The 26850-nt window shown below is 39.9% G+C and overlaps 1 protein-coding gene across 5 annotated transcripts; it reads left to right on the top strand.

Moving 5' to 3' along the window:
- Window positions 1–1093: 1093 nt before the first annotated feature.
- LOC105546402 (chromosome unknown open reading frame, human C14orf105) lies at window positions 1094–25878 on the top strand. 5 transcript variants are annotated; one of them, XM_011989589.1, is made up of 7 exons: window positions 1094–1464; window positions 3942–4024; window positions 11943–12029; window positions 13449–13547; window positions 14349–14508; window positions 19413–19535; window positions 23589–25878. In XM_011989589.1, the coding sequence occupies exons 1-7, from the start codon at window positions 1242–1244 to the stop codon at window positions 23822–23824; spliced, it is 1011 nt and encodes a 336-aa protein (XP_011844979.1). In that variant the 5' UTR covers window positions 1094–1241; the 3' UTR covers window positions 23825–25878. The 5 variants fall into 5 exon arrangements, with proteins under 5 accessions (XP_011844979.1, XP_011844982.1, XP_011844980.1 ...); XM_011989592.1 differs by lacking the exon at window positions 19413–19535 and having other exon boundaries at window positions 3942–4071; window positions 23589–23843; XM_011989590.1 differs by lacking the exon at window positions 19413–19535 and having other exon boundaries at window positions 13446–13547; window positions 23589–23843.
- Window positions 25879–26850: the final 972 nt, after the last annotated feature.

The raw sequence follows: 26850 nt of genomic DNA on the forward strand, positions 1-26850 counted from the left end.
GGATTCTGCAAAGATGAAAAATACATTTTCTTTTAATTTCTCTATGGAGATGTGATGAACACACAAGTAATCTGTGGTCATGAACAATTAGAGCTTGAAAGTTAGTCCCAATTCTAAGTATAAAGAATAAAATAAAAATCACCCATAATCCCACCATTCAAAAATCACTACTCAATATTTCAGCATATTTCCTTCTAGTCTTTTTTCTACTTTAAAAATCATAATAGGCCGGGCACTGTGGCTCATGCATGTAATCCCAACACTTTGGGAGGCCAACACAGGTGGATCACTTGAGATCAGGAGTTTGAGACCAACTTGGCCAACATGGTGAAACCCCTTCTCTATTAAAAATACAAAAATTAGATGGGTGTGGTGGTAGTAGGTGCCCGTAATCCCAGCTACTTGGGTGGCTGACTCAGGAGAATCACTTGAACTGGAGAGGTAGAGGTTGTGGTGAGCCAAGATCATACCACTGCACTCCAGCTTGGGTGACAGAGTGAGACTCTGTCTCAAAAATAAATAAATGAATTTAATTTAATTTAAAAACATAGTAAATAGGCTATCTTTTTATGTTTAAGAAGTTTTTCCCCTCATCCCCAGGAAAAAAGTTTCTATTATCCTCCTGTCCTGCAATGTATTCATCCCCTTCAAAGGCAACTCAAGTCATCAACAGAAAAATCAAATGACGCTTTAGCCACTCCGCTGCTTTCTTTCCTAATTGGAGGATAAATTCTTCAATTAAATTAAAGATTAACAAAGCCTTGGTAATTAGCATGCATCCTCTTAGTTGCAAAGATGGCTTAGCTATTCTCAGCTGTTAGTTTTTTTACAAAGGTGCTTGCAATGAAAGCGTCAAGTTTAAGACTTCTCTAAACCTCTGCTCTATATCTCTCTCTATGTTAATAACCTTCCTGGTGTTAGATATTTGTTTAATGATCAATAGTGGCTTCTATTCCTATCACTGAGTATTTCAGAAAGCAGCATAACCAAGTCAATGTTTAACTGGATTCTTTGGGTCTGAAATGGCAAAGTTGAAGGGAAGTCTCCATGGAAACCAGCCTCCCAGGAAGTGGCCAAAAGGGTTAGTGTGCAGTGAAACAGAGCTAGAAGGATGCCATGAAGGAAATGACTGCTTTGTAAAGCCAGGGTAAACTTCTGAAATGCCCTGATTAAAACAAGCTATATTAAAGACCCTAAAACCACTTTCCTCGCAGTTTTCCTCTGAATGTCTTTCACATGAAATGGGCCTGAGTCACTCTAAGACTCACCAGAGGGTGATCAAAGTAGCACCTTTGCAAAACAAAGAGGTAGAGACTCCCTCAGCTGGCCCTGTGGACTTTGCATTCAATCAGAATTTGGAAGAAAAGACTTCACATTCACTGGCAAGACTGCAGGACCAGAATAAAGCCTTGGAAGGGCAGCTGCCACCTTTACAAGAAACCTGGTATGGAAGATACTCTGCAGGTAAACATAAAACCCAGCATGAGATGTGTGTATCTGGACCAAGGAGCATTATTAATAGATTTATCTGACTGTCTCCATGATCTCAGAAAGTTTCTAAATTACTGAAATGTAGAGGAATTTAGGCTATCTTTGAAAACTCAAACAAATCTTTCAATGAGGATTGAATGTCAATTGAAAGTATTCTGGGTGCATTAGAATGAGAGTATAAACTGTACAAAGGGCTTTTCACCATTCCATATGAGAAGGATAAATCATTTTGTTTCAGCTCAGTTTGTAATGCTTTCAATATTTATACCTAGCTTTGCCAGACCATTAAAATTATATAGATACTAATGTGATAAATGATAGCAATCACATTTCAGTTAAATTCTAAATTTAAATCATTCTCTCCAGTATAGTTTTATGCACCGGGCTTTGTGGTTTTGAAAGCAGCACTTTAAGAGTGAGTTAATTCTAACATGAATTTTGAAACCACCCTAAACAGAATTGATTTATTACAGTACATTGGAGTGGATGAGTCACCCTTTTCCCAACCCCACATTCTTCATGGTCATCTGCAGAACTAACAGAATCCTTTCCCATTATGATTGGAAGCTCTGAGCCTGAAGTGGCTATAAATTATCCTGGAATATTTTATAAGCCATGTAAAATGTTTTATCATGACCACAATGATAATTAAACAGACATCCTCACTTAGAAAAATATATGTTTATTTTATATATATATATATATATGCATATGTATATTGTTTTCCCTTTCCTTCACCTTCTGGATCAATAACACAAATAAGTTTCCCTTATTGGATGCCTCGTTCAGAAAGCCTCACATTCTCTTTTGGTACCTAGCAAATCTTGCCTGGAATGATTTTTCATGTCTACTGTCTGCAGAATTGATAACCTTTGGTTGTTTCTATATGGCCTATTTTTATGTTCTTTATGGTCTTCAAGTTCTTAAGCACATAGATGGGAATTTTCCCCTTAGGAATTTTTTTATGACAGACGAATAGGTGACAAGACACGATTTAAAAAATGGAGCGTGAATGTGCACTAAGAGTATGCAATGCTCCTACTGAGGAATTCCCTTTTTATCCAAATCCCCATTGAGAGTTTTAAGATTTTGGTGATAGAGAGAGACTCTGTTTCAAAAAAAAAGATTTAGGTAACTGAATAAATGGTGAAAGCTGATTCATGTGCTTTAGAGTCCCAACTGGAAAATATGCTTATGTCTGAAGTGACAAAATCACATTGAAAATAAATAACAAGGAGATCATGAGGATTCTCATGATGATCTCCCATATTCTCACCGCAGCTCCATCAAATACCAAATCGAACGACCTTGGGCAAGTTACTTCATCAATTTTTTTCACTTGTAATCAGGGGTAAAAATAAATGCTTGACACAGCCTATGCCATTTGAGGAGAATCTAATTAAATAATGGACTAACATCACTAAAATAAAAAAATAAGGATTAGTAAGATTTCTGAAAAAATAGCTGAAAATACTTACATTTTTAAATCCAATATGTTTGTTGTTTCCATCCTGCTCAATATGCTGGCATCTTTTCAAAAGAAAATAAGGACATAGTTTGCATACCACTAAAAGTCAGAGAGAACAAAGTCCTTAAAGCGGTCATTCACATGTCTTAAAGAGAAAGATGCATAATTATCCATGGATTTTTCCATTTAAAATGCAAAGTGGGACTGTAAAATACTCTATGAAACAATCTAGAAATCAGAATGTGTCCAGATTATTAAAAGGGAAGGACAAGAACTGCACTCATGCAGCGTTGGTTATGGTAGCACTCCCAAGAGCTCAGGATAATCAAGCTGGAAAATAAAATCCATAATGGATCTGTTGAGCCTCTCTGTTTCCTAATAGAGGCTTAACTCTGTATCCCTGGCTTGTTTCATCAGGAAAGAATATTGATATGCTGTATTATAGTGGCAACCTGTGGAAATTTTTTTCACTAAAGGGGCTATTGAATTGTGTTCACACATACTCCATTTCTGTCTCATCTCTGTATAATCACCTATCTATCTATCTATCATCTATTTCATCTAAGAAGATTATTTTTATTTTTTAAAGTTATATATTTTTCTGATGTCTTATATTTCGGTGAGGAGATTTTATGGAATTAAAACAAGTGAATAAATTTCTATTTTCCAGGCCAAATTCTGTTTGAAAAATATTTGCAGTCAACATATTGGTAATTTTGTAATTCTTCCCCTAAATATGAACCTGAGTAGGAAGTTAGGAGAGCAGATATTAAATCCCAAGTCTAGACTAAAACAGTGTCATTTGCACTAATGTAGGTTCCCTGCTTTCTGTGTTTCATCTCCACATTCAACCTACAGGTTAGACATATATAACTGGAAAGGTACAAAATTGTGTTGATAAAGTCTAGTAACTAATGATTACCTGATCTAATAGTAAATTATATTTAATGTTTTATTCTTGTTTCTTCTCCAATCCTTCAAGCATCCAGAGACGTGGATTTTGACATCCCACTGGAACACAGAGAAACAAGTATTATTAAAAGGCATCCACCCCAAAGACTTCAAGTAAGATGAATTTAAAAGGCATCATAAGGAATTTCTTGGATATAATGGTAACATCCCTTTTTAAACTATAATCATCAAAGAGGGACATTGATAATGACCAAGCTATTAATGAGAATGTTCTTAAAGAAAAATGTAATCAGTCACAAATACTCTATTACTTTAAGATTTTCCTTTAGCAATGATTTTGCTTTTAAGACCGGCCACCGAAAGAAGCAAGTTTAGTAGCAAGGACATAGGTATGATGCAACTCAAGAGGCTTGAATCTAGCACTAATTAGTTGGGTGACTATGGGAAAACAACTTGTAATAAATAATAACAGCTACTACTATTTAATTATACCTACTATACCTACTACAAGTCAGATACTATAACAGGCAATTCAGTCTGTCATTTATTTAATCTTCTTAGCCATCTATGAAAAGGAAGAATTATCTTTGTTTTATACATGCTAGTCAGAGAGTTCAGTAACTACCCCCAAAGACTCACAGAGGTCAGATAGCAACCAGGTCTCCAAAATCTGTACTCCTAACTATCAGCGTAAGTAATTTCTATAGTTCTTCTATCTTTAACCTTTTATTGTTCTAGATGTTAACTGGTTGTTTAAATTCAGGACATTGGATTCCAAGGAAGCAAAGCAAGAGCTTTAAACACATTCACCTTAATAAATATTTAATGGGTTCTCTGTAGATAGCTATACATTTTAAGAACTCTCAACCTAGAAAGGGAATGGGTAGTTTAGAGTGGTCCTTGAAAATGAGCATCATTGGAAGGAGAGTTTAGGGCTCTCTTGTGAGCACGATCTATCACTGACATTTGAAGCCAAATCCCACCTGCTACACAATTCACCCAGATGCCTGGACCAATCCCAGAGGTACTGGAGCTCATTTGTTGGGGATTATTTCTGTTTCAGTTGGTTTTTCTTTACCTGTCTTCTGCAGAAGCTCACAGCCATTATTTGAAGTGATTATATCATTTTGTCTCAAAAGAGTATTTTTTCCCAAAATATTAGAAACTACAAAATTATTCTTTAAAGAAAAATAAAATGAAATATAACAAATTAATATCTCATTTACAAGTTTTTACAAATCCTCTAAGTAAACAGGACAGTTTTAAAAGATATTTTATTCCTAAATCAAATACTTCCTTTCAAAGGAGTGTGTTTAATACATGTTTCCGTGAAGGCTCTAAGCTGATTAGTTCAAATAGAAGATATTACTCTGACTAGTGAAAAATATTTGTCTAGTACTTTATAGCTCACAAGTACTTTTTATATCTATCAATCCTAAACAAAGGAGGTTAAGTTTTGATTTTCTCAATAGTCAAACAAGGTCAAAGAGAGAACATTGGTATTTCAGAGTCAAACACTGCACCACCACCTCCATACACATACACCCTAACCAACCATCTTAAAAACAAAAAATCAAGACAAATGAATTATTTCAGTGCAAAGACTATGCCTTTTTTATTCTTCAACTTTTAAATTCAGGGATACAGGTGCAGGATGTACAGGTTTGTTACATAAATAAATATGTGCCATGGTGGTTTGCTGCACAGATCATCCTATCACCTAGGTCTTAAGCTCAGTATCCATTAGCTGTTCTTCCTGATTCTCTCCCTCTCCACCAACCCTGACAGGCCCCAGTGTGTGTTGTTCCCCTCCCTGTGTCCATGTGTTCTTATTGTTCAGCTCCCACTTATAAGTGAGAACATGTAGTGTTTGGTTTTCTGTTCCTGAGTTAGTTTTGCTGAGGATAATGGCTTCTGACTCCATCCATGTACCCGCAAAGAACATGATCTCATTCCTTTTCATGTCTGCATAGTATTCCATGGTGTATATGTACTACATTTTCTTTATCCAGTTTATCATTGATGGGCATTTAGGTTAATTCCATGTCTTTGCTATTGTGAATAGTGCTGCAATTAACATATGCATCCATGTATCTTTATAATAGAATGATTTATATTCCTTTGGGTATATACCCTGTAATGGAATTGCTGGGTCAAATGGTATTTCTGCCTCTAGGTCTTTGAGCAATCACCACACTGTCTTCCACAATGGTTGAACTAATTTACACTCCCACCAATGGTGTAAAAGCGTTCCTTTTTCTCCACAACCTCTCCAGCATCTGTTGTTTTTCGGCTTTTTAATATGGCCATTCTGATTGGTGTGAGGCAGTATCTCATCGTGGCTTCGATTTGCATTTCTCTAATGATCGGTCATGTTGAGCTTTTTTTCATATGTTTGTTGACTGCGTGTATGTCTTCTTTTGAGAAGTGTCTGTTCATGTCCTTTGCTCACTTTTTAATGGGGTTGTTTTTTTCTTGTAAATGTGTTTAAGTTCCTTGCAGACTCTGAATATTAGACCTTTGTCAGATGGATAGATTGCAAAAAATGTTCTCCCATTCTGTAGGTTGCAAATACTATGTCTTATTCAATCTTATGTCTTCAGCCATTAATACTTAATATGAGATCCACAAAAGTTTGTGAGTAAAATGAATGAGTGAATGAATGACAATGAGACCCATCATCCCTGCTGGAGGAAGGATAAAGCACTCAAAGTGCACTCCCTGCTATTGCAGATCTGTAATCACTGTATTAGAAGTCTGTACCATCACTGTAACACGACTGTATTAGAAGTCTCATTGACTAGCAAAAATAACTAACATGATTAATTTGAAGGATATAGGAATGCTTTATTGAACCAAAGATCTGGGAGACACCTAAGCTTCAGGGAAGAATTATACCTTGGAACCTGAAATGCAGAGCTCTCTCAATTCCTAAGCTCTTCTCTGTGCATTTGCTATACTCTTTCTCACCAAAGATGAGTTTTCTCTGTTCTTCAGGTAGGTACACATGAAATATGGCCACCCTGAGCTTGTATCTTACAGTTCCAGTCAAATGGACAGATGGGCCTTCTTGACTCCAATTCCAGATTCCTAGGAGAAAAGATATAGGCTCATCTTTGCTCATGATTTCAGCTCTGGTCCAATGAGCTATGGCCAGAGGATATACTCATGCAGTAGATATGTGGGTAGAGGAGTCTCCCCTATAGACTCTGGAGTCAGCTCCCAGAGAGGAGGGAAATCACTAGAAACTTGGCAGACATTCCCAAAGAGATCAGCTATAATTATCTTCACAAATGAAGCTCAGCACATTTTCAAGCACAAATGAGTTTTGAGAGAATAATACATGCTGGGTCCTCATGACATGCTAATTAATAGCCTAATTTCTGCCAAAGAAAATTCTAAAAGTATTTTTAATTATTAAACCAAATCTAATTGTATGCTAAATTATTTGAGTTATATTTTTGGCACCTTCTACTTCCTAAACATCTACTCCTCAAATAAAGAGCCAGTCATGAACTAGCATTATCCAACCTAGAGCTGAGAGGCTCTGAGAGCCTCTGCCAGGGAACTCTGAATCAAATGGGCCTTTTTATTGAAGAGTTGATTAGCACTGACCCCTCTGGCCTGATCACCTTCTTATGCATCCATTTCTAGCTTAAATTGGAAGTGTTTCCCCCCCAACATATAGTGTGTCCTCAGATGATCTCCTTGGATAACTCCCTGATCTTCAAATATTTCTTCAAATCTCACTGTCCCTATAAGACTCACCCCGACCAATCAATTGACATTGCAACTCCCATGTCAGCACTCTTGAGTCCGCTGGCCCTTCACTAGATTCCCAAATCTCCTAGCAGACACTTCAACTGATAATGCTGACCATTTGTTTTGTTTGAGAAGTCAAATAATCCAGAAGTCTTTAAACAAATGATACTTATATTATAAAATGAAAATAAGGTGTCATTCTAACTGATTCTCTAGTAGTTCCTTCCATTGTGTTCTCTTTGAAGATGATGAAGTGAGGCATCTCACTTCCTGGGCAGGGAAAAGGAACATGCATATAAACCCAGAATTCTGAGGCAATTTCATCTGACTGGTTTATTTAGCTGAAGCCAATTTCGCCAACAATTTTTTCTGCAGTGCTTCTCAAATCAAGTGGTAAATGATTTAACGAAGAGATCCCAGTTGCAATGTTAGTTGCTGCCATCTAGTGGCTTTTGTGAAGGAATAGTGTGATTCCTTAGGCTCTTCTCAACGGCCAGGGAGAAACTCAACCTGGAGAGAGTTCTTGCAGATATCTACCACTGAAGCCTTATTAGAATTGTGTGTTTAAATAGAAACACTGAAAATAGAAGAAAGAGATCTGTGATAACTACATATTTATACTAGCAAAGCAAAAACTTGGTCTATGAATTTATGGATAGATGAGTTTAATAAAACTAAAAATTCGTGGCTTTTTCAGACTCAATTTTTCAAAAATATTCCACAAAAAAAGATCCTCTGTAGTCTATTTTGATGTCATTCCTTTGTTCACTTAAGGCAATGTGGAAGTCAGTGGCCCCCAACCTAGGAAGAAATCATCAGAATCCCTGGGAGAGTTGTGAAAATATTTATTTCCAGGATATACCCCAGACCTGTTGAATCTCAATCTCTAGTGAATGGGCCAAGAATTTCTTCTTTTTTAATGCCAGAAAAGTCTGAGATAACCATTCTGGAGAACATATAGTGCAGAAAAGAGGTTTAGATTTGGAGCTGGACACACTTGTGCTTGAATCATGGAGATGCCACTTTCTAACTGTTCAACCTTAGACAAGTCAGCAACCTCTCTGAAATGGGGAATCATCATAATTATCCACGGAGTTCACATGAGGATTGAATGAGATTACATATTTATAACCCTGGGTATGGCATGCAGTAATGGCTGCAAAGGCATATAGACCTAATAAGAAAGAACCAAATCCTGAACACTCTCCATATCCAGAAGATGGCACAAACACTTGTTCTCCCCAGCTTCCAGAAATCCCCGTTGAGTCATTCCTGATTCTTCCTCCCATAGGTGCCTTGAGGGGCTCCTCTCCCTTGGCCTCTCCTCCCCTTCCTCTCCTTCCACTTTTCTTGCAGTGTTCTGACTTGATCAGCAGCTGCCTCTTGTGCCAGCAGGTCCCATTTGCTTTGCATCTTTATGTCCTGCAGAGTTAAGAGCCAGGGGAACAAACTCCTCTTACTAGGATTGATCTCCTCTCATTACATCTTTGCTAAGTTATGCTAAAAAGACCCACTTCCTGCTCTGAGGTGAGAATGGAACAGAGAACCACTTCCCACCACAAATGCAAATTATTACCTGGCACATATCTAACATAAAGATGAGCTCTTTCCCCTTGTTGTCTCTTCTTTGTCTCCACATTCTTTGCCCTTCTTCTCTTCCTTACCAGGTCTACTTTGGGGTGCTCCAGCAGAAAGGACTGCTGGGTGCTCTCCAGTCCAGGACCAGGGACCTAGAAGTGGTTGTACAGGGAAGTAGTGGTGGACACAGGTCATGTTCCCCATTACAAGTACTGACTATCCAGTATTTATCTTCCTTGGTCCACTCGCTCCTTTTTTCCTGGTCACCTTGAAAGCCAAGTTGACTTCCAAATGTACCTCTTAATAATGCAACAAATCACACCAAAACTAACCACTTTAAAGTAAATTAGCATGTGCCTTCAGCAGTGAACTAAGGTGGGAATAGGGCTCACACTCTTTGCTGCAGCATGATGTCCTCATGGTTTTCCTCCTACTTCTTGAGCCATCATTTCCCAGTCTCCTTGGCCAGCTTATTCGTGGCCACCAGCCTCACCACTGGAACTCCTGGAGTCTGCAGTCTTTAGCTCTCCTCTTCTCACTCCTGACCTTTACCATGACCTTGGCTTCACTCATGCTCTACTCTGGGATTATTCCCCAAAGTCTCCAGCACAGACCTCTCCTCCCAAGCTCCCTGTATAACTCAACAGCTACACTAGCCTGTCTCAAAGGTGTCTCAAACTCAATCTACTGCACACCAAATTTGTATTTTCCTTCTACATCCCAGCCAAACTAGGTCTTCCTCTGGATTGCCCATCACAGGGTATAACACCCTCCATTCCTTGTTCTGTGGACTCTATTCCCATTTACTAACCATAATGAATCTCATTTGGTCAGCTTTAAACATTTGTAGAGATCATCAATTTCCCTCTCTCAACCCTAGCCCATCATCTTTGTCCTCCTAGCTGATCTCTCCACATCCATAATTATTCCTTTCTAGTTTCCATACTGCAGCCAGAGTGACCTTTTTTTAAAAAGCAAAGGTAATCATGTCACTCCTTTGCTTAACACATGTCAGTGGCTTCTCACTGCTCTTAAGGGACCACTATCTTGATGGCCTGTCAGGCCTTACATGACCTGGCCCCTGCCTCACCTCCCCAGCTCATTCCAAGCTGCTGTTTCACTTACTCTAAACTGCAGCCAACCGACTTCGTTCCATTCCTTCAACAGATCATGATCACTCCCCACCTCAGGGCTATGGCACACCTTAGTCCCCTAAAAACTCCCAATCTGTCCGTTTCTACTGAAAAGGTACTACCTTAAAGCACTTTCTTGAACTGCCTCCCTAGCCCTTTCCCTCCTGCCTTAGATTGCTAAGGCTGTAACACAGTACCACAAATTGGGTGGCTTAAATGATCCAAACGTATTGTCTCCCAGTTCTGGAAGCTAGAAGACTGAGGTCAAGGTGTCCATAGGGTTGGTTCCCTCTGAAGCCTGTGAGGAAGGTCTGCTCCATGACTCCCTTCTAGCTTTAGGTAATTTTCTGGCACTCTTCAGTGCTGTTCATTGGCTTGAAGAACCATCACCCCAACCTCTCCCTTCATCTTCACATCGTGTTCTGCCTGTGTGTGTGTCTGCGTCCAGATTTCCCCTTTTTTATGAGGACATTATCATATTGAATTAGGGGCTTGCCCTACTCCAGTATGACTTCATCTTAACTAATTATATCTGCAATGACCCTATTTCCAAATAAATTCACATTCTGAGGTATGGAGGGGCTAGGCTTCAACATATGAATTTTGTGGGGTAGCACAGTTCAACCCCTAACACACCCTATTTTTCAGGTGGAGTCCTTCAGTTATGTAGCATCATAGTTCTGCCCTGCAGATTTTTTCTTCAAAGCACTGACCACAGTTTGTAATTATCACTTGAATAATCACACAAGCAAAAGCACATCTATTACACATAGATTGTAAGCTCCATGAGGGGCCATGTCCATTTTTGCTGACCGTTGCCTCCCTATGTCTGGCTTGTAGCAGTCATTAAGTACTCACTGAAGGAACAGATAAACTCTGTGGTCCTCCACGTTCCCCATTGCATGTCAATGTGAAGAGACTACCCTTCGTCTCCCAGACCTGCTTGATCACTTCTCAGTGCTCAGCTTCTAAGGCAAGAAGGGCTGGAGGCAGACCGGCTGACATGAATTGCTGCCCAGTCTTAGTGACCCCCTGAAACTCCAACATATCTCCCCTATCAAGCCAAGCCCCTTCTAGAAAAAGACATCTCTAAAATGTGTTAGCACACTGCAGTTTCATTTTAAATGTGTCTCATAGTCACCAGTGATTACTACTAAGGAGCTTCTCTAGAGATCTTAAAAACAGATTGCTTCCCTAAGGGCTGGAATAGTTCAGCTGGGTACCTAAGGAATGTGTGAAATAAAATAAATTCCTAGTGCCTCTTTTATCTCTAATATTCTAAGATCCTGGTGGTTTGATAACTTTGGACATGGTCCCTCAATGCAGACAGAAGAGGATTCTTAGTCTCCTAACTCTCTGACCAGTACTTAGATCAATAAGGCACTGTCTACAGTGCACTAGAATAATAAAGAACCCAGATAGGTTGAAAAGCCTTTTGCACCAATATAACTGTAATGCTGTTGGAACCACCTTTCCTGTATGCTCTCAGAAATAAGTGCCGCTTTTGCAAAGTGTTAAGATAGTTTAATGTCTGGCTTTTGTGTTTCATCATCTCATGGCATGAGGAATGCTGACTGCTCTAAACGTTGAACTTCTAGAAGCTCGAACCCGTCAACTTGCCACGAGTAATTACTTCAGGAAGACTCCTGAGCCAGCGAGAAGCCAGGACAATGCACAAAGCAAAGGTGAGCTGCAGCAGTAACCTGACAGGGAGGTGAACTAGGGGTGGGCGACACAGGATTGGGGCACTGGAGCACACTGGTCCTTTCATGCACTCTCTGCATGGAGGAGTTCAAAGACAAATCAAACTGTTAAGTCATTCAGAGTGAGAACTTTTCAAAGCTATTTATTCTCTTCTGTGCATGCCTCCAACTGGCAGTGGCTCTTACCTCTTGCATGAGCTCTACGCCCTTTTCTGTTTTGTGTTGAAAACAGGGCAATGTAGATGAGAAAAGACTTTTACTTAGAAATTGGTGATTCTGAAGTTTTCAAATCTCTGAAAAATTCAGCATAAGTCCTTCCTTTCATTCCTCCCCTCAGTTTAAAACATCCTCTTTGCTCTGTTTGCAGGAGAAATCTTATCTACAAGTTATTCCTGACTTATTTGCCACAACCTCACCAAAAATTAATCCTGAGAAATGTCTTCTGTGTATCTTTTCCCTGCTTTGCACTTGTAATGTTCTGTTGACTAGAACTCCCCTCACATAGAAATAAAAGCTGGGAGGCAGAAGCAGATTTTCAACACTTTCCACTCCTAATTTGTTTTGGAGCTAGCTAGGTGCTGCTGTGTGGCTGGCTGACTTGGTAAAGATGTCCAGGTGCTGTCAGAATCAAGCCCACATTTGTGGTGCTGACAGCATCTGCGGAGATGGCCCCTCCCTGAGGTTCACATCAGCTGACAGTCACTATCCACACGGCAACACAAAAGGTATTGTCAAACACATCACCTTTCCTGGCAACAGCAAATGACAAATGAAGGTATATTCACCTCTGGCTGCCCTCAATAACTGTCTGCACTGTCCCACTGGAGTTTATGATGCACCAGCGGGGAGATGTTCAGAGTCACAAATAATCAACCTCAAATCCTCCCTAAACTGCAATATTCTCCAAGGCTTAGGCTGGCATATGGAAATGCACTCTATAGAAATAGGTTCCATTTCACCATTCAGCAGCTTCCCTCTCATTTCATAGCCAGTCAATTAGTCAATGGTAGAAGAGGCAGGGAGAAAAAGGAAGGTTTCTTCAAACCGAACACATTTCTGGGGATAGTACTAGTAATAAGTAGTAATAAGCATCTGTTTACAAGGGAAGTGATATCTTGTCAAAAATGAGATGTGGAAAGATATTCCCATTTAAGGTTTACAAAACTCTACAGCAACCTAAAAAACTACATATATACATATCAAAGAGCCACTTCATTCATTGACAGTGACACAAAGGACTTGTCAGGGGCATACAATAGTCCACTTTTGTCATCACAAGATATCTCTACGGGTTATGACTGATTAAGATCTCACTCTGTTTCAAGAAGGATGTAAACTTGTGAATTGCAGAGTCAGTAACAAATTATCCCATCCTAACAAGTGTGTTGTCTTTCATAGCAGGTACTAGAAAAGAAAATGCAAACTCCAATGTATACTTCTGAGAACAGACAATATTTGCATAAGATGCAAATGCTGGAAATGATTCGTAAAAGACAAGAGGTAAATATGAGAAGAGAAAAGAGTGTCATATTTACCAAATTTTCATCACATAATCACTGCCCTGCCACATGAATATATCAAGCATAGATACCTAGGCTTTACTTAGCATTTTAAATCTAGTCACTGAGGTTGAAAGTTCAACTACTAAAGCTGAGAAGAATCAGGAAGATTCCTTCTGCTGATAACCTTGTTGAGTCTTTTCTAAGTTTTCAGTCCTATCAAGGACGTATCTGTGCCTCAAGTCTCCATTTTTAAAAATAGTTTGCTCCTATGACACTCTGGACATAGGAAAATGGGGCTAGATCGTTTTTCTTGGTTTAGTGAAAGGAGGAGGGGGTGAGTTGTTCTTTATTCTGATACCTAGACCTCTCTCTATAATTGTTGCCATAGAATTATCTAACAAGAAAGACTGCTTGTAAAAAAACAAACGAAAACCCTTTACCAGTAATGCCTGTAACTGTCATATTCCAAATCTCTCCCTCTAGGAAACAAGCCTTTAGTTACTGCTCTCTGCAACTCCAATTATATCAGCTAGCCTACAGAAACACGCTTTTGTAAGGGGCCTCATCCTAATTGAGCCATACCCTTTTGAGACTGGGCACACTCACCTTTCTCCTAACAAGCTTGTGAATAAAGAAAGTTCCCATACCTTCTAGTAGGAAAAAGAAAACCACGTTCTGCTTAGAGGACTGCAGATGTCTACAGATAAGCACACAACTTGCAAAGTGGCTGATCTGTTGCTCTCTTCTGGTGAAAGTAGCTTGGGAAGAACATTGATCATTTATGGCTGATGATTTTCAGGCCCAAATGGAGTTAAAGAAAAGTCTTCACGGAGAGGCAAGAATTAATAAGCAAAGTCCAAGGGACCATAAAGCCAAGAAAATCCTTCAAAGCACCCCAAAGAATGATGACCATGACCTTCTAACCATATTGCCTGATGAAATCTTGAACAGAGGTCCCGGTGAGTCATGTACAATTTTTTAGTAAAATATTTTTTTAAACTTCATCAAATAAACTACCAAGGGAGGGGCATGGTGAGAAGACAGCACACAGCTTTGAGTTCTTGCTGAGAGTTTTACTTCCCAGAATATAGTGGGCATGTTGTCATGTAATTTTGGATGGCTGGGAGGAAAAGACAGAAACTTCCGCTTGGTAATTAAATGTCTCTTTCTTTGTACGGGTTTAATATGCTTTGCATGCTTCATTGCAAGCCTTGCCTCATCCCTAGAAGGAGAAAAGGCAAAATAGCCTCATCTTGTGGTTAGAGAGAATGAAGCACATGAAGATATATTGCCTGCAGTCACATGGCAAATTTGCTTCAGCAGGGTTGGTACCATATGCAGACACTTATCTCCCCGACTGCACCCTTTTCCACGCAGGTCAACCCTCTTTGGCACATTCAGAATTTCTAGAATGAATCACTGCCCACCCTGAGCTTGCTGTTCCTGCTGATCTACCGGCTCAGTGGACAAGGTCTCCAATGTCACTCTTCCCTCTTCCCTATCTCCCTACAGCTGGTCGGTCACCAAGCCCTGCTGATGTCACCTAGCAGTAAAATCTGCCCTTTCTCTTCCATTCCCGGTAGTATTGCCTTAGGTATGACCCTGGTCCTGTTACACCAGGGTTCCAGCTACAGCTTCCTGACTGGGCCCCTCCCATTAGGTCTCACTCTCCATCCATCAACACTTCACTTCAGTGGTTCTCCATGTGGTCACCAGACCACCAGCATCAGCATCACCTGGGAACCTGTTAGGGCCCAGAGTGACTGAATCAAAAACTGCAGGGGTTACGCCCAGTACTCTGGGTTTAACCACCCCTCCAGGTGATTGTGATGCTCTTAAAGTTTAAGAAAAGCTTAACTTTAAGTGATTCCTAACTCTACTCAGTAATTGAAGTATTAACACAGACCAGCATCATCAGTATCACCTGAGAGTTTATTAAGAAAGGCAAAATTGGAGGTCGCACCCCAGACCTACTGAATGAGGATCTGCATTTTATCAAGATTGCCAGATGATTCTCATGCACACTGAAGTTCTAGAAGCACTGCACTAACATCAGAGTAATCCTATAACATGCAAATCTGACCATGTCACTCTCCTGCTTAGAAAAACAAAAATCCTCCGTGATTCTCTGTCAGCCTGAAGACAACGTCGAAGCTCCTTAACATGGAGCTAAGTGTGGTGACTCATGCCTATAGTCCCAGCTACTCAAGAGGCTGAGGTGGGAGGTCCACCTGAGGCCAGGATTTCAAAACCTAGCCTAGGTAACATAGCAAGCCCCCTGTCTCAATAAAATAAACTCAACCTGAGACTCTCAGCCTTTCAGGATCCAGTCATTGCCTACCTAGCCTTTCTAGCTTCACCTTCTGCCACTCTCGCACCCAGCCCCCACATTTCAGCCGGGCCGAATTGTGTATGCTCTCAGATCGCTCTATGCTTTCTAATGGACAGGCTTGTCCACAACTTCTACACTACATTGCCCCACCAATTAGAGCCCCATTAAGTTTTCCTTGTTTGTATTTCCCCAGGGCAAACCCACAGTTGAAATGTCCAATATTGTTCACACACACAGATTGCTGTGCTGTGAGCCAAATTCCCCACATCAGCAGGACTGACCCACCACGGAGAGAGCTGCAGAAAAGCTGGCTATGTCTCTAGAGGTCTTGATATTCTAAGATACAAAATCGGCTATGTCTCTAGAGGTCTTGAACTTCTAAGATACAAAATCGCCTGCTGAAAGAGACACTGCTCCTACTCAGAGAAACAAGATGCTTGATCAATAAGTTAATTAAATAAGAAAAGGCTGAATAATTGAAAATCTACTTGAGGCATCTATTTAATCTATACTCCCAAGTCTCAGAATGAAATATTCTTTGTAGTCACACAAACAATTTTTACCATTTAAACAATATCTTTTTTAAAATATGCAAAACAACCAAGAAAAAAGCCTCAGCTAAAGTTAGACACTTAACAGTCATCACCTGAGAGCACGTCAAGAAAAACCAGCATCGGCGAAGTCCTTGGAAGATGTCTCAGAGCTGGAGGGGACCGAGGAGAAACTGGCACAGGAGAAAGGAGTTTTCCTCTGCTCTCCTGATGCTTTTTAAAGCTGCTTCATTTTATTCAAGCTAAGGTTTGTTGAGTGCTTACTATAAGCCAGGTACTGTGGTTTGCCTTAAATATGCATTATCTCTTTTAACTCTCACACAACCTAGAAGGTAGGAGGTACCATTCGCCCCAGTGTGACAGAGCCAGGATTCAAGTTCAGGTCTTTTTGACCTGCACTCACACAGCCCCACCAGGACCACCAAGGACTTGGAGCTCTGTCAAGGACAGCTTTGGAAAAGTTTGCAAATGTAGGAGTTGTGACTCCTTGACCTTATTTTTCAAAGAAGGCCGCACTCTGCAACTTCTGAAAGGAAAGTTAAAGCAGCTGGCAGACTTTGGAGCTCACGTTCTCCTGGAAGTGACCGAGTGTAGAGAAGGGAGAACAGAAGGAGTAACTCAGGCAGGAACCAATTCAAGTGCCAGTCAGGGAGGCGTAGCTGCATCAGTAGTGCACAAATGCTCAGTTAAGAGCAAAACCACCTGAGGAGCTTCTCAAGAACACTCAGCCCTAGGGCTGATCATGGTGGCTCACGTCTGTAATCCCAGCACTTTGGGAGGCCAAGGCGGGCAGATCACCCGAGGTCAGGGGTTCAAGACCAGCTTGCCAACATGGTGAAACCCCATCTCTACTAAAAATACAAAAATTAGTCGGTCACAGCGGCGGGCACCTGTAATACCAGCTACTTGGGAGGCTGAGGCAAGAGAATCGCTTGAACCTGGGAAGCAGAGGTTGCAGTGAGACAAGATCATGCCACTGCACTCCAACCTGGGCGACAGAGCAAGACTCCATCTCAAAACAAACAAAAGAAACACCTAGTCCTGTCTCCCAGCTTCAGCCTACTGAATCTGAATCTCTAGGTTGAAGGTGAAAGAATTTTACGTTTTAAAAGGTCCTCAAGTGATTCTGAACATTAGCCAAACTTAGATGGACTAGATAACCCTTGAGAACTCTTTCAACACTTTAACCTTACGAGAATCTTTTTCTTTGTAACAACTCGTGTGTGTGTGAGATACACAGGACAAAATAAGCCTAGAAAATGGAGGTTTTGCTAGCATGAAATAGACAGGGAATTCTAACTCTTCCTATTATAATGATATCATAATTAACTAGACTCTTAGAATGACATGTCTGCATCAACTCACCTGCCTATTGCTGAAGTTGTTGGAAAGAGAAGTAAGACAAATATCACCGGAAATGTGTTTGATGATGGAGAGACTACAATGCCTACAAAGGGTGTCATTCTGTTCTGTGCTTCAGTATTCACTGTGCAGCCCTGTACATGTAAAAGTGTAGAATACTGGGATAATTATGGATACAGCTAGTATTTATAAAGTGCTTCTAAGAATTTTAAATGCATCATTTAATCCTCATATTAACTCTACAAGGTGAAAATTATTACCACCTCTCTTCTACAGATGAAGAGACTGGGTCTGGAGAGGTCCAGTCACATGTGCAAGGTCACAGCCAGCCAGTGAGAGGTGAAGCTGCTCGGGGATGCACTTACAGGGCACCTGACTCCTGAGTCGACAGGCTTCACCTCTGTGCTCAGCATTTGTCCTAGCGATGATTCCTTTTCACTTATTCCCAGAGAGCGTCTTTGATTTCTTTCTGCGCCTTCTAAAAGTAGTTCACTTTCTCCTACAAATGGGGTGTAGCTAAGATCTTACACTTACATAAGCATTCTACTGTCAGGGTCTGGTCATTAAGGTTCCTCTGTAGCTGTCTCTTCTTACTTAACGACATTCTCGACCTTTCTTGTTCCCCTGTTGAAAGGTGAAATGAGGGTTGTGGCTCTCTTGTGAGATAAAAGTCAGTCACTGCTTTCTACTGCATCTTTAAAATGAAATCTCCCATGCTTTACATATATTTTACATACATTCATCTAATAAATTACATATACAATCATATGACACAAATTATATATAGCATACACATAGTGAATGTCACTCTTTTTGGTGTACAAGTCTATGAGATTTAATGTGTTTCTGTGGCTCCTACCCTTTGCTGAAGCTGTGATATGAATGAACATAGAGGGTGGGAAGAGCACTGGAACTGACCTCAAAGCCCTTCACTGAGTCCCAGTGGTGCATCTACTAAATGGAAGCTCCATGAAGGCAGGGACTTTTTCTTGTTCCTAGAATAGTACCTGACACATGATAGCCTCTCAATAAATATTAACTGTATATTTTTTATATAATTTCATTCTAGAGAGAGAAAGAATAGAGCTAAATTCTAGTTATTTAACCTCCAGGAACCTCAGTTTCCACATCTGTAAAATGGGAATCAAGTATTGTATACCACGTAAAGTTTATATAAAAAATAACGTGTATAAAAGCACACATAGAATGTAAAGTGTGGCCAGGCACTTTACAGGCCATAGCTCATGCCTGTAATCCCAGCATTTTGGGAGGCTGAGGAGGGTGGATCACTTGAGATCAGGAGTTTGAGACCAGCCTGGCCAACATGGCAAAACCCCGTCTCTACTAAAAATACAAAAAATTAGCCAGGAGTGGTGGCACATGCCTTTAATCCCAACTACAGGGGAGGCTGAGGCACGAGAATTACTTGAACCTGAGAGGCGGAGGTTGCAGTGAGCCGAGATCACACCACTGCACTCCAACCTGGTCAACAGAGAGAGACTCTGTCTCAAAAAAGAAAAAAAAAAAAATAGAAGAAGTAGTACCATACAAATGTATGGGAATATAGACAAAACTGAAGAAGAATATAATCGATGTCTTTTTTTTTTTTTTTTTTAAGATGGAGTTTCTTTCTTGTTGCCCAGGCTGGAATGTAATGGTATGATCTTGACTCACTGCAACCCCTGCCTCCCAGGTTCAAATGATTCTCCTGCCTCAGCCTCCCAAGTAGCTGGGATTACAGGCGCCTGCCACCACGCCCAGCTAACTTTTGTATTTTTAGTAGAGACAGGGTTTCACCATGTTGGCCAAGCTGGTCTCCAAACCCTGACCTTGTGATCCGCCGGCCTCGGCCTCCCATAGTGCTGGGATTGGGATTACAGGCATGAGCAACCGCACCCGGCCAGAATTGATGTTTTATAGTGAAAACAGTCATACGCTTCAGGGATGTGTCACTTTGAATCCATTATTTGAATGTCAGCTTCAAAATTCTGGTCTTATCTGGCCACCTGCACTCTTTCTATAAAGAATCTTATTTTGTTTTATTTTTCAATATAGCTCTGTATGTGAAATTCTGGGTTTGACATAGCAGTGATACAGTTTTCTGAAACACATATTATAAAATACACAACCATCAAACAGGTTTCATGCTTTATGTGATTCTTCTACTACCTAAATCACTTCCTATTTTTCCCACTGACAGCTGTTGCCTTCCTCTCTCCCTAAATTAATTTTGGAGTAGGATACACTTTCCTTTACTCTGCTCACCCGAAACCCATTTGGGTTTTTAAAGACTGTGTTTTTATTTTTTAAAGTCTATAAACCACAGAGAATCAAACAAGGATTTATAAAAATGTAACAAGCAATAAGAAATCTAGCTCAGAAGTGCTCAAATTTTAATGCTGTATACACAAAACTATATATGTAATACTTTATGAGTGACAAAGGATTGATTTTCAAGGATGAAACTGAATATTTGAATTTTGTCGCATACACTAACATTAGACCTGAATTTTCATAACATCAAGGGTGTTGTGGGACTTAGGCTATCATTAATATTTCATTAGATCCCAACACAAACAATCATTCCCCTTCTGTTTCAGATCTCCTGCCGATAGCTGGATGTTCTAGAAAATTTCTGTTCCCAGTCTGAGTGGTGCCTCTGGTAGTTCTTGACTACTTTGCAGAACAGAGATGACTGACACTCCTGAGCCCCAATGAATGGGGCCTTTTTTAGGTCCTAGTTACCACTACTTCCCATCTCCCAAAATTCTCTGATTGCTCATTTGTTTATTCATTTATTCATCTATTTGTTCACCAAATATTTATTTAGCACATACCAAGTGCCAGGCATTGTGTGGTCGTTTCATTGTATGGTGATGAGCCAGGCAGATATGGTTCCTGGTTTGTGGATCTTGCATAGAGATGTTTAACAAAGAGTTGTTTAACGAGAGTATACCGGGTAGACCTGGTATCTGTGGAGTCAGGGAAAGTTTCCATGAGGAAGGGACATTTAAACCGAGATAAGAAGTAGCTGGATGAAGCGGGGAGGAGGGCATGCGAGTGTGAGGACCATGGGTACTGGAATGTTCAAAATGGTAATCAACCCCAGCACGTGCAAAAGTCCTGCAGGGGGAAGGAACACGATGGACTCTAGGCGAATGAGAGATTCAGAGAGTAACTGGAGATGGCTCTGGAGATATGGGCAGGGCCAAATCACACGGGGTCTTGTAAGCCATGTTAGGTAAGAATTTTAAACTCTACCTTAAGGTCATTGGGAAGCCACTGATAGGGCAGGAGAGTGGCATAAGCAGGTTCATATTTTTAAATATCACTCTGTCTACACTGTAGAGAATGGGTGGGAGGGGAAAGTAAAAGGATGAAGGAAGACCAATTATAAGGACACAGCAAAAGCGCAAGTGAGAGATGATGTTGAGACCAGGAGAGTAGGGTCTCGATGAGGATGGAGAGAAGCAGCCAGATATGAGATCGTTAGGAGACAAAATAATCAGAATTATCAGGTGATAGGTTAGATGTGAGTGCATGGAGAGGGTAAGGAGACCAGGTGGATTCCTGGGTTTCTCTTGAAGAATTAGGCAGACAATGGGGTAAAGGTAGTACCGTTTGCTGAATTAGGGTAGCCAGGAGCAGAAGCAGGTTTGTGAGAGAAAGAGAAGGTAGGGCTGCATTATTGCCAAGTAGATATCAAAGTGGAAGTGTCCAGTTTTACAAAAACATCCTTTGTAGCTTAGGAGAGAGACCAGGGCTGCAGACATTAATTAACATGGTTATCTGCCAGTGCTATCTAAATAGGCAACAACAATCATTATAATAGTATTCAAGGAGAAAAACTGGTAGCTTCTCACTGAGGCCCAACAAATCACAAGGCACGAATTCTCACATTAAAACGCTTGTTTCCAACTCACCACGCTGTATACATTAAATATGTATAGCTTTTGTATGTCAATCATAGTTCAATAAAGTAGTTTTTAAAAATATGGTGTACAAGGTAAAAAGAAATACTTGATTTTCTTATATAATAGTACACAACTTCAGATATCAAGGGCTTACATAAACTGCCAAAAGATTTAATAAACAATTATCATTAAGATAACATTCAAAAGTTATGGTCGTTTCAACCAGTCTAGTGGGAAACTCTGGGCTTTGACCTAAAATTTTTGTTTTAGCTCCAAAGTGGTTGGGAAGATTTTGTTTGCTTAAAAACCAGCTTCCCTTGAACAAAGCTCCTGTTGCTTTCTGGAGTGCATTATAAAGCATGCTGGGAACTGCTTAAATAAAAAGCTAAGGTAAATACATATGCACATAAATAAAATCCCAAACTAAAAATAAATTGCCTCTTTTAATAAAAAATATAAAATAAAATAGAATGCCAGATTCATTGAACTTCCCAGTACTATGGGTCTGGAGTACAGTTTAAACATCTGTTTCTAAAAGGCTGCAACAGGTGATTCTGCTATGTCAGAAGTATATATTATGTGTCTAGCACATAGTAGATGTTCAATATAAAGCACCTGTGCAATATTCTTGCCCAAAATGTTTAACCTCAATTTAATTGCAAGGAAATAATAAGGGAAGCTAAAATTTAGGATCATTCTGTAAAATAATTGACCTGAATTCTTCAAAATGTCATCATTACATTAGGAAAAATGAAAAAGACAATGAAGATGGAAGAGGAGACAAAAGAGGAGGAAGAGGAGGAATGGTGATGGGGTGTAGAGCCTGTGGGAGAGAGAAAGAGAAGAAAAGCATAGAAGAGTATTCTTGAATTAAAGGATACTGAGACGAGAAAATAAAATGCAATGTATGATCCTAGATTGGATCCTGGACCTAAAAATTAAAACTAAAACAGCAAATAAAAAGCAGCTATAATGGGCATTATTGTGACAACCATGAATATTTGAACATAGACCATATATTAGAAAATAGTATTATATCAATGTTAAATTTCTAAAGTATCATAATTGTTTTGTTATGTAGAGACAATGCTCTTGGTCTTAAGAGATTTGCAGTGATATATTTAGGGGGGAGGTGACTCTGCAACTAATTTTCAAATGGTTCAGCTGAAAAGCATGTATAGATAGATAGATGATAGATAGATAGATGATTGATAGAGAGATAGATGGATAGATAGATGCATATATATGATGTAAGCAATATTGTGGCAAAATGTTGATGGATGTGGTATATAGGTGTGTGTTGCATTATTGTGACTTTTGGAAGATTTAAATCATTTTAAAAATAACAACTAGGCCGGGCGTGGTGGCTCACGCCTGTAATCCCAGCACTTTGGGAGGCCAAGGCAGGTGGATCACAAGGTCAGAAGATCGAGACCATCCTGGCTAACATGGTGAAACCCTGTCTCTACTAAAAATACAAAAAATTAGCCAGGCATGGTGGCAGGTGACTGTAATCCCAGCTACTCGGGAGGCTGAGGTAGGAGAATGGCGTGAACCTGGGAGGCGGAGCTTGCAGTGAGCCGAGATGGCGCCACTGCACTCCAGCCTGGGCTATGGAGCAAGACTCCGCCTCAAAAAAATAAATAAATAGACTAAAAAATAACAACTAAAAAAAAGTTTAATCCTTACAGAGATACCAGTTGAAATTTATATATATAATGTATATATTTATATATACCTCAAGTTACATATATATACACATATGTATATACAGTTTGAAAAATCACCAAACAGATTGTTTATTAAGCTAGGCACTTAATAAACAAATAATCATTGCTAAAGGAAAAAATTAAATTAAAGAAACTTAATTTTTTTTGTAGGCAATTCACAGAATACAGAATTTTTGAAGCATCAAGCAGTGAATAACTACTGTTCCTGGAAAATTGGCACAATGGAAACATGGCTTCATGAACAAGAGGCCCAGAGACAGCATCTCTGGGACAGTTCCAGCTCTGACTCAGATGAGTTGGGGAAAGATGAGAAGAAGCCACGAGCACTGGTGAGGACCAGGACAGAGAGAATCCCACTTTTTGATGAGTTTTTTGATCGAGAATAAGAATACTATTCACTAACCTAGATATTGAGTGCACTGAAAGCTTGTTTTACTCTAGAAATCTTTCAAACTGATATATGAAGTACTTTGAAGAAAGCAAATCACTTTGGTAAAAAGAAATGATATATTTAGAGTCTTATGATTAACAAGTCTATCATATGTGCTGTTAACTATTGCTGCATAACTAAATGCCTCAAAACACAGGGGCTAACCAACAGCCATTTTATTGACTCACTTTCCTGTGGGTTGTTGAGTTCAGCTAGGTGGTTCTTCGGCTGTTCCCTTTTGAAATCTTTCATGTCATTGAAATTGGACTACGTTTGGACTACTAGGACTGGAGTCATCTGAAGCCCCATTAGGACACTGAGACAGGGGGAGCTTGCCCCCTATCCATATAGTCTCAGAGCATCTTCACATGATCTCTTCAGCAGGACACTGAAGAAATTTCTCTCATATGAGCCTAGGGCTCCCAAAAGCAATTGTTCCAAGAGGAGGAAACAGAAGTTGCCAGTCTTCTTAAAAGCTAGTCATAGAACTGGCTTTGCATCACTTCCACTATGTTCTGTTGGTTAAAGTCATAAGCCAGCTTGGAGTTAATGCAGAAGAGGATTGCATGAGGGCATGAATGCCAAAGTGTGGTCCTTTGGGGTTCATCTTTGAGACTTTCCACCTCACCATGTTTTTAAAAAGAAAATTAGATTATATAAAGCAAATAGATGGGCTGGGTGTGGTGGCTCACACCTGTAATCTCAGCACTTTGGGAGGCCGAGGTGGGCAGATCACTTTAGGTCAGGAGTTCAAGACCAGCCTAGCCAACATGGTGAGACCCCGTCTCTACTAAAAATACAAAAGTTAGCCAGGCATGGTGGCGTTCGTTCATCTATAATCCCAGCTACTTGGTGGGGAGGCGGAGGCAAGAGAATTGCTTGAACTCGGGAGACGGAGGTTGCAGTGAGCCGAGACCACTCCACTGCACTCCAGCCTGGGCGACAGAATGAGACTCTGTCTCGAAAGTAAAAAATAAAAAACCAAAAACAAATAGACGAAGTAGACTGGAGACAAATAAAAGTGAATTTCTAAAGGAAAGTCACAGTAATGCTACATTAAACACTAAGCTCACTTAGGTCACTTTCTAAGCTAACCGTAACAGAGAGCCTACAGGATACAGGTGAAATAATGTCAAGTGTAGAAGATCATTGTGAGTTAAAGTTCAAAATTAAGACTTCTTAGATTATGATGCAGATTTTAGAGCTCCTTAAAAAATAAAAGGAATCTTATAAATGTTCAATTCAAAAGTTATTCCACTTAGAAAAATTAGCTTTTGGGACAATTTTTAAGAACTTCTGTGTACAATGCAGCTCCATGTTTAGCATAATCTAAAAATAATTTTAAGCAATCCAGAATCTTTCAAGAATTCAGTAAAGCTTTAAAACAAAGCAAAACAAAAAGACCCTTTTATGCCGTATACGGGAAGATTCCAACAAGGTAAAAAAATAGAGGAAAACACCACTTCAATTTGACATTCAATGCATTCACATCAGGAACTAAGAAGATAACAAGCCTGAAATGTCAGGCGATAAAAATTCATGTTTCTTCCAAGGACAGAAGGCTATTAGATTGTCCCTGGTCATATCTACTCCCAGTTCTTTGTGAGTACTCTTCTTACTTTTTCTGTGGTAGGTAAGAAGCATATTTCCACCAAAAGAATACATACATTGTTTGACTAGCCAGCCTTCTAGAAAAAATGAGATCCTTGAGAGGATAAACAAATCCAACCTATTCATGCTGTCCTCACTTATTGTGGTCAATCTGAAAGGCTTAAAACACAAAAAGTGGGATGGACAACTTTGAACACTAAAAATAGTGGAGCCAAAGGTACGTCTTCACCATTCTCCTCTGTGACTTGAAATTCAGTTTCACGAAACCCGCTTCCATAAGCTTAATGAACTGTGAGCTACATGAGGGCACAAACCATGTCTTCTTCCTATGGTATTCCTGCTTCCTAGCATGACAACTGGCAAAGAGTTTATCATTAAATGTTTTTTGGAATTAATGAATGTGTTGAGTTGACTAGTCAATTAGAGAAACACTTGTTTCTCTCCAGCTATGCACTTGCTCACCCTCATTTCCATCATTTCCCAGGAGTCTTGGATAGACAAGATTGATTATACAGTAAAGAAAATGGCTTTTTCTTCCAAAAGCTGTTGGCATTTATACATCTAAATGAATGGCCAAAATTAAGCATTGCCTTGGGATACAGGAACTGTGTATATGCCAATAAGGATGCCATAGCTCAAAATACTTTTTGAAACTATCAGAGTGTGTTAGCTTCAAAAGAAAATCCATCCTAATGCCTTCTCTGTTTGCCAGTTCCATGTAGAACTCCTTATAATGCAGTTATGAATTCAAGGATTTTAAAGGGGTAACAATTATAGTAATAATTGCCAACATGCATGGTCTGTTTATTGTGAGCCAGGTACTCTTTTATCTATGTAATCCTCACAGTGATTTTGTAGGTCAATATTAATATCATCCCCATCTTAAAGATGAGGAAATTGGGTCACAGAAAGGTTAAGTAAGTTGCCGGAGTCATCTAGCAGAACTTCCCTTTGGAGTAGACGATTGTTTACCAAAAGTGACCTGATAGAAGCCAAGGACTCTTCCCTCCTTTCCTCAATTTTACTTCCAACTCACCAGCTACATTACACGTCACTCTGTATTTCTTTTGCATCACATGGTGTGGTTCCTTTTGGGAGGAGCAGGGAAGAGGTAATAGTTCACTAGAAAGGGTGAGAGCTTTGTGGAATTATGTTTTAGCAAGGACTAGCTTAACTGATAGCCGAACTGCAGGCAAAGGGAGGATAAAAGCACAGGATAAAGGCAGATGAGAGAGTAAAGGAAACCTTAACTGTCTTCCCAATTTGGCCTAGGGAATCAGTCCCCAACCTTTCGGCACCAGGGACCAGTTTTGTGGAAGACAATTTTTCCACAGATGGGTGAGGCGGGGGATGGTTTCTGGACGAAACTGT

Source organism: Mandrillus leucophaeus, unplaced genomic scaffold (genome assembly GCF_000951045.1).
Source record: "Mandrillus leucophaeus isolate KB7577 unplaced genomic scaffold, Mleu.le_1.0 Scaffold359, whole genome shotgun sequence".
Lineage (NCBI taxonomy): Eukaryota > Metazoa > Chordata > Mammalia > Primates > Cercopithecidae > Mandrillus > Mandrillus leucophaeus.